Source organism: Anolis sagrei, chromosome 11, assembly GCF_037176765.1.
Source record: "Anolis sagrei isolate rAnoSag1 chromosome 11, rAnoSag1.mat, whole genome shotgun sequence".
Lineage (NCBI taxonomy): Eukaryota > Metazoa > Chordata > Lepidosauria > Squamata > Dactyloidae > Anolis > Anolis sagrei.
In genome coordinates, this window is record NC_090031.1 from 28,369,825 (window position 1) to 28,381,602 (window position 11,778).

At 38.8% G+C, this 11,778-nt stretch overlaps 1 protein-coding gene across 1 annotated transcript; it reads left to right on the top strand.

Annotated features, from left to right (window-relative positions):
* The first annotated feature begins 1,853 nt into the window (after positions 1–1,853).
* RFFL (ring finger and FYVE like domain containing E3 ubiquitin protein ligase) lies at positions 1,854–11,464 on the top strand. The gene is made up of 7 exons (XM_060768370.2): positions 1,854–2,087; positions 5,704–5,891; positions 6,345–6,689; positions 8,771–8,851; positions 10,344–10,551; positions 10,883–10,906; positions 11,000–11,464. The coding sequence occupies exons 2-7, from the start codon at positions 5,709–5,711 to the stop codon at positions 11,194–11,196; spliced, it is 1,038 nt and encodes a 345-aa protein (XP_060624353.2). The 5' UTR covers positions 1,854–2,087; positions 5,704–5,708; the 3' UTR covers positions 11,197–11,464.
* Positions 11,465–11,778: the final 314 nt, after the last annotated feature.

The following is an 11,778-nucleotide window of genomic DNA, read 5'->3' on the forward strand; positions in this document are numbered from 1 at the left end:
TCACCTGCAATCAATGAGCACTCTGAACTCTACCAAAGAAGGATCTGGACCAAACTTGGCATGCATACTCGGTATGCCCAAATTGGAATACTGGTTTTGAGGGGAATTGGCCTGGACATTTTGGAATTGTAGGTACTAGAATTTGTAGTTCACCTGCAATCAATGAGCACTCTGAACTCCACTAGAGAGGGAATTGGACCAAACTTGACACACAGAGCTGCCATGACCAGTAAAATATACTGGAGGTCTTTGGGGAAAAATTCTGTTATGTTAAATATATTTTTATTTCCTTCTATTTATTTGCCTTTATTTTTCTTACCTATTTTTTCATATTATTTTCCATATTTTATTTCCTTTTATTTTATTTATTTTTCTTACCTATTTTTTTGTATTATTTTCCATATTTTATTTCCTTTTATTTTTATTTATTTTTCTTACCTATTTTTTTCGTATTATTTTCCATATTTTATTTTCTCCTATTTATTTTCCTTTTATTTATTTTTCTTCCCTATTTTTATATTATTTTCCATATTTTATTTCTGTTTATTTATTTTTCTTTCCTTTTTTTCGTATTTTCCACATTTTATTTCCTTCTATTTATTTACCTTTTACTTATTTTAACCTATTTTTATATTATTTTCCATATTTCATTTATTTTCCTTTTATTTATTTTTCTTACCTATTTTTATGTTATTTTTCCATATTTTATTTCCTTTTATTTATTTTTCTTCCCTATTTTGTGTATTATTTTCCATATTTTATTTCCTTTTATTTTTATTTCTTTTTCTTCCCTATTTTTTCGTATTATTTTCCATATTTTATTTCCCTTTATTTATTATTTTTCTTCCCTATTTTTTATATTATTTTCCATATTTTATTTCCTTTTATTTATTTTCCTTTTATTTATTTTTCTTATCTATTTTTTCGTATTCTTTTCCATATTTTATTTCCTTCTATTTATTTACCTTTTATTTATTTTTCTTACCTATATTTATATTATTTTCCATATTTTATTTTATATATATTATATATATATTCTTATATATATTATTCTTATATATATTTTTCTTACCTATTTTTATATTATTTTCCATATTTTATTTCCTTTTATTTATTTTCCTTTTATTTATTTTTCTTCCCTATTTTTTCGTATTCTTTTCCATATTTTATTTCCTTCTATTTATTTACCTTTTATTTATTTTTCTTACCTATATTTATATTATTTTCCATATTTTATTTTATATATATTATATATATATTCTTATATATATTATTCTTATATTTTTTTTCTTACCTTTTTTTATATTATTTTCCATATTTTATTTCCTTCTATTTATTTGCCTTTTATTTATTTTTCTTCCCTATTTTTTTCGTATTTTCCACATTTTATTTTCTTTTATTTCTTTTCCTTTTATTTCTTTTTCTTACCCATTTTTGTATTATTTTCCATATTTTATTTCCTTTTATTTCTTTTTCTTCCCTATTTTTTGTATTATTTTCCCTATTATATTTTCTTCTATTCATTTTCCTTTTATTTATTTTTCTTACCTATTTTTTCATATTATTTTCCATATTTTATTTCCTTTTATTTATTTTATTTATTTTTCTTACCTATTTTTCATATTATTTTTTCTTTCTATTTATTTGCCTTGTTTTTATTTATTTTCCTTGTTTACATGTGATTTTTTCCCCCTTGTTTGTCTTGGTTTCCTTCCCCTCCCTCCTTCCCCTCAGAGGCGCCTTGGCTCGGCCACTTCCGCCTCGGCCACGCCCTCACGACAACACCCGAGCCTGTTTCCTCGCAGGACACGCCCCCTAAACGCTTAATACGCATGCGTAACGGGATCCTCCTTTCCCCTATACCTCCACCCGCTCCGCCCGTCGCCATGGCAGCGGGCGCCGCTCGGCCGCGCGCTGAGTGGCTGTCAGGGCGAGGGGGCGGGGCCTGGGCGGAAGCCACGCCCCCGAGTCCCTGAGGCTGGGTCAGTCGACGCAGAGCCGCCGAAGGGGGAAGACGCGTGAAGGCGGAAGAGGAAGCCGGAAGCAGGAAGTGGAGGAGGGGGAAAGCACCCCTGCATCGAATGGGGGTCAGTAGGCCTGGAATTATTCTTCTTATATTTGGATTTATAGATTATGGTATTTTTATACAGCTCATTTAATTTATATATATTATTAAATTTATATATTATTATTATATATGCTGCTTATTTAATTTACATGTATATATTAATATATTTATATATTATTATTACTACATTTATATATTATGTTGTTTATATGCTGCTTAATACATGTTATTACATTTAAATTATTACATTTATACATTTTATTTATATGCTGCTTATTACATTTATATATTAGATTTATATGTTATTATTACATTTATGTTATATTTACATGCTGCTTATTTCATTTACATTTATCTATTATTATATTTATATATTTATATATTATTATATTTATGTATTAGATTTATATGGTGCTTATTACATTTATATATTATTACATTTATATGTTATATTTACATGCTGCTTATTTAATTTACATGTATATATTATTAGATTTATATATTTTATTACATTTATGTATTATATTTATATGCTGCTTATTAGATTTATATATTAGATTTATGTATTATTACTTTTCTGTATTATATTTATATGCTGCTTATTAGATTTATATGTTATTATTAAATTTATATGTTATATTTACATGCTGCTTATTTAATTTACTTTTATATATTATATTTTATTACATTTATGTATTATATTGATATGCTGCTTATTTGATTTATATATTATTATTAAACTTATATGTTATATTGATATGCTGCTTATTTAATTTACATGTATATATTATTAGATTTATATATTATTATTATATTTATGTATTATATTTATATGCTGCTTATTAGATTTATATATTAGATTCATATGTTATTATTACATTTATGTTATATTTATATGCTGCTTATTTAATTTACACTTATACATTATTAGTTTTATATATTTTATTACATTTATGTATTATATTTATATGCTGCTTATTAGATTTATATATTAGATTTATATATTATTATTAAATAAATTTATGTTATATTTATATGCTTATTTAATTTACATTTATATATTATTATATTTCTATATTATTATGACATTTATGTATTATATTTATATGCTGATTAGATTTATATATTAGATTTATATGTAATTATTAAATTTATATGTTATATTTACATGCTGCTTATTTTACATTTATATATTAGATTTATATATTTTGTTATATTTATGTATTATATTTATATGCTGCTTATTATATTTATATATTATATTTATATATTATTATTAAATTTATATATTTCTATATTTATTATTATTATTATATTTATATGTGTTGTTGGGCTTGGCCTCATGTAAGCCACCCTGAGTCCCCTTGGGGAGATGGTGGCGGGGTATAAATAAAGATTATTATTATTATTATTATTTATTATATACTACCTTATTCTCTTAAAGAGACTCAAAGTGGCAAATAGGAGTGGCTCTCGGAAGGCAGGAGTTACTATTATTGAATTTATATATTATTTATTTATTTTTTTGTCGTGTCAGGAGTGACTTGAGAAACTGCAAGTCGCTTCTGGTATATATGGTATATATGATTATATTGATATTTATATGCTGCTTATTATTTAAATTTATATATTATATATTTATATACTGGCTTTTATTTTCTCGTAGAGTCTCAAAGTAACAATCAGAGTGGCTTTGAGGAGGCTGGAATAATAATAATAATAATAATAATAATAATAATAACAGCAACAAAAATAAGAACAACAACAATAATAATAATGGACTGCAAGTCCCAGCATTCTTTTTTTTTCTCTTAAAGAGGCTCAAAGTGGTGGACAGTTAATAATTAAAATCTCTAGAGGAAGACCTACAAGGACAAAGCAGCATTCTAATATAATCCCTACTCTCGAAATAATTATAGGCCCTTGTGGTCTCTAGCTACCTCTAGCTAACCCTACCTACCTACTTACCTACCTTAGGGGTAACACTGAATGCTTTTATGATTCCTGCTATCCATCCATCCATGCATGTATCTTAGGGGTTCCACTGGATTTGCCAGGGGCTTTCTTTCAACTCTAGGATTTCTGATATTCATCTATCCATCTGGATATATCTCTATCCATATCTCTCTCTTTCCCTCTCTCTCTAGATATATCTTCTATCTATTCATCCGTCTCTATCCTTGTTATCTATTTATATATCCATCCAGCTGTTCATCAATCAATCTATCAATCCATCAATTTGTCTATATCTATATCTCCTATCTATCCATCCATTCATCTATCCATCCAGCTATCCATCCATCTATCCGTTTGCCTATTTATCTATCTCTCTTATATATCCATATATCTCTATCCCTATTATCTATTTATTTACCTATCCATCCATCCTCTAACCATCCATTTTTCTGCCTGTCTCTCTGTCCTATCTATCCATTCATCCATCCATCTCTATCCCTATTATCTATTTATTTATCTATCTATCCATCAATTCCTCTATCTGTCTATTCATCTCTATCCCTATTATCCATCTGTCTGTCTATCTATATCCATCCATCTAACTATCTATCAATTCATCCATCTATGTATATATGTATCTGTCTATCTATCTGTCTGTCTGTCTGTCTGTCTGTCTGTCTGTCTAGGGTTTCACTGGATATCCCTTGGGCTCTCTTCCAACTCTAGGATACCTATTATCCATCCATCCATCTATTTATCTGTCCGTCTGTCTGTCTGTCTGTCTATCTATCTATCTATCTATCTATCTATCTATCTATCTATCTATCTATCTATCTATCTAAGGGGTTTAACTGGATGTCCCTTGGGCTGTCTTCCTCTAGGATACTTATTATCCATCTATCTATCTATCTATCTATCTATCTATCTATCTATCTATCTATCAATCATCTATCTATTCATCCATCTATGTATGTATCTATCTGTCCATCCATCTATCTATCCATCTAAGGGGTTTAACTGGATGTCCCTTGGGCTCTCTTCCAACTCTAGGATACCTATTATCTATCTATCTATCTATCCATCCATCTATCCATCTATCTATCTATCCATCTATCTATCCTTCTATTCATCCATCCATCCATCCATCCATCCATCCATCCATCTATCTATCTATCTATCGGTTTAACTGGATGTCCCTTGGACTCTCTTCCAACTCTAGGATACCTATTATCCATCCATCCATCCATCCATCCATCCATCCATCCATCCATCTATCTATCTATCTATCTATCGGTTTAACTGGATGTCCCTTGGACTCTCTTCCAACTCTAGGATACCTATTATCCATCTATCCATCCATCCATCCATCCATCCATCCATCCATCCATCCATCCATCCATCCATCTATCTATCTATCTATCTATCTATCTATCTATCTATCTATCTATCTATCTATCTATCTATCTATCTATCTATTAATCCATCTATCTATCTATTTATCTAGGGTCTTCACTGGATGTCTCTTGGGCACTCTTCCAACTCTAGGATATCTATTATCTGTCTATCCATCTACGTATCTATTTTAGGGGTTCAACTGTCTGCCCCTTGGGTTCTCTCTGAATTCATAGGGGCGGGTGGGATCCATTGTTGCCCCCTTGTGACCCCTCCCTTCCCTCCAGCCACCATGTGGGCAGCCTGCTGCAATTGGTTCTGCCTGAATGGCCAGCCGGAGGACATGGCCCACCGCCCGCCGTCTGGGAGTCGGGCCTACGCCAACGCCGGCTACAGCGCCTTCCCTTCGCCCAGTAGCCCTGACCCTCCCACCTGCAAGGCCTGTGGGGGACCCTTCGGAATCCCCCCAATCAAGGTGAGCAAGCACGCGAGCGAGAGAGCGGACTCCAGGCTGCATATTAGCTCATATATACATAGTATACTTGTATCCCTTCAAGTCAATGTTCAACTTACTCCGAAACTAGTGTTGTTCCATGGGGCATATTCCCCGCGGATACGGGGTGAGCAAACGAGTTAAAAAGTTAAAGCAGGCATATCCAACAATATAACTGTACAGTATTGTTAGCCCCCCCCCCCTTTTGTTTACATCCAACGCTCACCAGGAAAACAAAGCCCCATTGAGAGCTTTTTGAATGGAGCCATTAACTTGGCGACTGATGAGGGAACAAAGGCGGCAAATGTGGGAGGACGGGGCAACGACGTGTAGGGGTATTTGGTATCTGTAGCAGAGCGCAGTGTTGCAAGGATGAACTGACAGCATGGCTTTCCCTCCATTTCGGCAATTCCTCGGCCGCTTCCTGCACGTTAGAACGTCTGCCTGGACTGCAAGAAGAGCTTCTGTGCCGCCTGCTCGCACTGCCTCGATGGGGGACTGTGCCGTTGTCTCCTCTGTGAACGTTTCCGGGCCACGGCCTTCCGGCGCGAGGACCTGATCAAGATGAAGGTCAAGGACCTGCGGGACTACCTGGAGCTGCGGGACATCTCCACCACCACCTGCCGCGAGAAGGATGAGCTGGTGGGACTCATCCTCAGCCAGCGGGAGCCCAACCCAGGGCAGCAGGAGCCGCCTCCAGCAGAGACTCCCTCCCGGGTCCCGGATGAATGTTTGCAGGTTGCCATGGACCCCCAGGTGCAGGTGGAGCAGCCAGCCCAGGTAGGCCCCCATCACGTTAAGGTCCATCACCAAAATTCTCGTCTGCCGTTGCTCTTGGTTGACTTGCCATACCCCTTGCCTGACTTACCTGGGCTCTCAATTGACCTTGACAAGGCTCACAGCTGACTGTCCTTCTCTCTCAGCTGACTTTTCTTCATTTCAATTGACTTTACAAAAGTCTCAGTTGGCTTTCCTTCTCTCTTCATTGACTTTCCTTCTCTTCATTGACTTTACTTCTCTCTTCATTGAATTTCCTTCTCTCTTCATTGACTTTCCTTCTCTCTTCATTGACTCTCATTCTGTTCCTTTGACTTTTCTTCTCTTCATTGACTTAGCTTCTCTCTTCATTGATTTTCCTTCTCTTCATTGACTTTGCTTCTCTCTTCATTGACTTTGCTTCTCTCCTGGCTGATTTTACAAAGGTCTTGGCTGGCTTTCCTGCTCTTTTTATTGACACCATATCTCTCTATTGACCTACCTTCTCATCCTATTGATTTTCCTTCACTCTCAGTTGACTTTGCTTCTCCTCAGCTGACTTTCCTTCATCTCAATTGACTTTTCAGAGGTCTTGTGTGACTTTTCTTTTATCTCAATTTACTTACCTTCTCTTTTATAGAATCTATGATTCTATTATTCTTTTGCTTGACTTCCTTCTCTCTTGACTGACTTTCCTTTTCTCTCAGCTGACTTTGCTTCCCTTCAGTTGACTTTACAAAGGTCTTGACTGGCTTCCCTTTACTCTATTAATTTTCCTTTCCTCTCTATTGACTTACTTTCTCTCTCTGTTGACTTTCCTTCTCCCTCAATTGACTTTCCTTCTCTCTCCACTGACTTTGCTTCTCAATTGTCTTTACAAAGGTCTTGGTTGGCTTTCCTTTACTTTCTATTGACTTTCCTTCATCTTACTTTACAAAGGTTTTGGCTGGCTTTCCTTCTCTCAATTCATTTTCCTTTACTCTCAATTATCTTTCCTTCTCTCTTGCTTTTGCTTAGCCTCACTTTCGACTGACTTCCCTTTGCCAGACAGGAAACAGGGCCAGCTAATCACCTCCCAACAAAGGATTTCCCCCAGGCAGTAAGCAGCCAAGCCTTGAAGCTGCAAGGCTTTTAAATGCTAATCAAGAGTATCAATTGCAGCATTTACACTTGCCTCAAACAGGCAAGAGTTCCGTCTTCCATTTTGGACATTATTCCACAGATATATAAACACCACTTGCCTAGTTTCCAACAGACCTCACATCGGCTGAGGATGTCTGCCATAGGTGTGGGTGAAACGTCAGGAGAGAATGTTTCTGGAACATGGCCCGATAGCCCATAAAACTCACAGCAACCTATGAAGTAAACTGTTCCTGCCTAAGTCCAAAAGGCATCTGCTTCCATAACAAAGTGGGGTCTTGAGTCTGGACATGCTCAGTACAGTCACATGTCTGTAGCCCCCCCCCCCCCAACACCAAAGAGGTACAGTCAAAATGGCAAATCAATATATACATACAATATAGGTTAGCAAATATATATATTAACAAACAAATAGTGAAGGCTTGGAAGGTTGCTATTTGCAACACAAAGAAACGCATGACAGACAGATGATGAGAGCAGCATGTCAATGGTTGAGTACTTGAAGGTGTATGGAAGAGGCGTAGGAAGTGATGTGCTGTTTTGGGAGATCCCGAGATGGGGGCGGGCCCATGGAGGAGTGCAAGGCCTCTTGGGAAAGGGGAGGAAAGGGCCTGCTTGCTGTGTCACATACATGGCATCCCTCTCCTCATGATGTCACAATGGGAGGCAGCAGAGCAGAGCCATGCCATCCTGGGGAGAGGAGCTCCCTGCAGTTCAACCATGACCGGCCCCAGTCACCTTCCTCGGAGACACCATCCTCGGGACCCCTGACCCGCACCTTGGTGGCCCTAACTGGCGAGAAGGTGGGCAAAACACCCCCTCATTGAGCCCTCCTCTTGTCCTCTTCCTTTTGTTTCCTCCCTCACTCCCATGACTTTGGTGTCTGTTTACATCTCACTTTCGTCTTTTGAAACGAGAGCGGATGGACTTGAGCACCCCTTTGTTTGTCTCCTCCCCCCTCTCAGGCCAATGGACAGGCGCTGCCCAGCCAAGACATGGCGGATGTCGAGGAGGCAGCGGACCGGCGGAACGAAGAGGAGACGCAGGTGAGGCCTCTAGTCAGACACCCACCCATCCATCCATCTGTCTGTCTCTCTATCTATCTATTGTAGACTCATAGAGTTGTAAAAGACCCCAAGGGGCATCCAGTTGAATCCTTTAGAAAGAAAAATGACAAGTAGATCGAAAGATAGGAGTCCTAAAGTTGGAAGACACCCCAAGGGACATCTGGTTCAGCAAGAAAAAAATATGATAAATAGAAGATAGATAGATTTTCTATTGATTGAAGGAGACCTTAAGGGATGTCCTGTTAAGGTAGAAAGAAAGAAAAAAAAGATGATGGATGGATGGGTAGATAAAGTTGGAAGGATGCATAAGAGAGATGATGGATGGATGGATAGATAGACGGACGGATGGATGGATGGATAGATAGACGAATGGATGGGTGGATGGATAGATAGATATGAGAGACATACAGATAGACAAATGGACAGATGGATGGGTGGATGGATAGATAGGAGAGACAGATGGATGGATGGATAGATAGATGAGTGGATAGACAGATAGACAGACGAATGGATGGGTGGATAGATAGGAGAGACAGATAGACGAATGGATGGGTGGATGGATAGATGAGACAGACCGATAGACAAATAGACAGATGGATAGATGAATGAATGGGTGGATGGATAGATAGGAGAGACAGATGAATGGATGGATAAATAGATGAATGGGTAGACAGATAGACAGACGGATAGACAGACGAATGGATGGGTGGATAGATAGGAGAGACAGATGAATGGATGGGTAGGTAGGTAGGTAGGTAGGTAGGTAGGTAGATAGATAGATAGATAGATAGATAGATAGATAGACAGACAGAGAGACTAATGGATGGATAGATAGATGAATGGATAGGAGAGATAGATAAGACAAATGAATGGATGGATGCATAGATAGGCAGATGGATGGATGGATAGACAGATAGATAGACAGATAGATAGATAGACAGATAGATAGATAGATAGATAGACGAATGGATGGGTGAATGGATAGATAGGAGAGACAGACAGACAACCAGAATGGACGGATGGATAGATAGATGAGTGAATAGATGGATAGATAGGCGAGATAGACAAACGGATGGATGGATAGATAGGCAGATAGATGGGTGGGTGGATAGATAAATAAAAAGATGAATTGATAAATATAGGAATGGATGGATAGATGGGAAAGATAGATGAATGGATGGATGATAGAGAGATAGATGGACAGACAAATAGATGGATAGATAAATAAATAAATAGATATGGATAGAGATGGATTCAGGGATAGATAGATAGACAGATAGGAGAGAGAGAGAGATGAATGAATCCTAGAGTTGGAAGAGACCCCAAGGACCACCCAGTCAGACTGCCTTTTGCCCATCCAGGAAGGCACAACCAAACCTTCTTGGCCGATGGCCAAATTCCACCCTCTGCTTCGAACCACTCCAAGGAGGAGAATGGGCAGCCCTCTCTTTTTGCCTCTTCCCCTTTGCAGTCCATCAACTCGGAGGACAACCTGGTCCCCGGTCGGAGGGCCTCCCTCTCGGACCTGACCAGCCTCGGGGACATTGGTGGCCTCTCCGTCCGGCAGCTGAAGGAGATCCTGGCCCGCAACTTCGTCAACTACAAGGGCTGCTGTGAAAAGTGGGAGCTGATGGAGAGGGTCACCCGCCTCTACAAGGAGAAGGACCTCCAGCAGCTTGGTGAGGCCTTGATGGGGGGAAGGGAGCCCTATATATTGGGACCTACAACTCCTATAAATCATAGTGAATTCTCCCTAAACCTCTCTAATTGCCTCCTTCCACCTAATCTATTACTATTACTATTATTATTATAGAATATGACTATATCTCAATCTCTCTTGAACTTGGACACATCTTGATCTTCCATCTGCCTAGTCAATTCGTCTAGCAAATCCCAATCTCTTGAAGTTGGGCAAACAACAAATCTTCCTCTGCTGTTGCCTGTGCATTCAATCCTCTTTCTCCTCTTCCACACCTAACCACGACTTGTTTTCTTCTGTTTCCCTTTCAGGTTCCGACACGAACGACCCGACTGGTAAGCCACAAATCCGCCTGGTTTGGGGACGGGTGCAAGGGCCCCTTCTTTGGCCCCGTCCGTTCCTCTTCTCCTTCTCTCCTTCTCTTGCAGTCCCGCCGCCCAGCGCTACCTCACAGCCGCCGTCTTTGGAGGAGAACCTCTGCAAGATCTGCATGGACTCGGCCATCGACTGCGTCCTCCTGGAGTGCGGCCACATGGTCACCTGCACCAAGTGCGGGAAGCGCATGAACGAGTGCCCCATCTGCCGCCAGTATGTCATCCGGGCCGTCCACGTCTTCCGGACTTAGCGGGAAGGGAGCCATCTTGTCGGCCATCTTGGCCCAGGAAATGCCTGCGGACCGAGCCTCAGGAGCCCTTGGGTGGGGCAAGAGGGGCCTGTCGACTTGGTCGGGGCGGGTTACGGGCCCCGCCTTACTTACCACAGTGCCTACAGAGCTCAAAATGCCTCCATATTGGAATGGCAGGGACCGAAGGACCCCCTCGGGGGTATTTCCCCCTTCCCCTCAAACGCCGAGAGACGCTCGGCGAATAAAACAAAAGTGGTCTTAAAGAGGAGCAGAGATCCGCTGCTATCCCTTGCCCGGCTTTCCCTCCGAAAAACTTCGTTTCTGGAAGTTGTTTCTTCTCTCCGTTGCCTTTCTCCAATTCTAAGGTGGTCGTTTCTGGAAGTTGTTTCTTCTCTCTGTTGCTTTTCTCTGATGCTAAGAAGCTCATTTCTGGAACTCATTTCTTCTCTCCGTTGCCTTTCTTCAATTCTAAGGTGGTCGTTTCTGGAAGTCGTTTCTTCTCTCCATTGCCTTTAGATCCTGAGAACTCGTTTCTTCTCTCCATTGGCTTTCTCTGATTCTGAGATACTTGTTTCTTCTCTC

Excerpts from the sequence above, each read along its gene's own strand:
- RFFL (XM_060768370.2), top strand. The coding sequence starts at position 5,709 with ATGTGGGCAGCCTGCTGCAATTGGTTCTGCCTGAATGGCCAGCCGGAG. Across the intron at positions 6,690-8,770 it reads AGGTGGAGCAGCCAGCCCAG|GCCAATGGACAGGCGCTGCC; the intron begins GTAGGCCCCCAT and ends CCCCCCTCTCAG. Across the intron at positions 10,907-10,999 it reads CGACACGAACGACCCGACTG|TCCCGCCGCCCAGCGCTACC; the intron begins GTAAGCCACAAA and ends CTTCTCTTGCAG.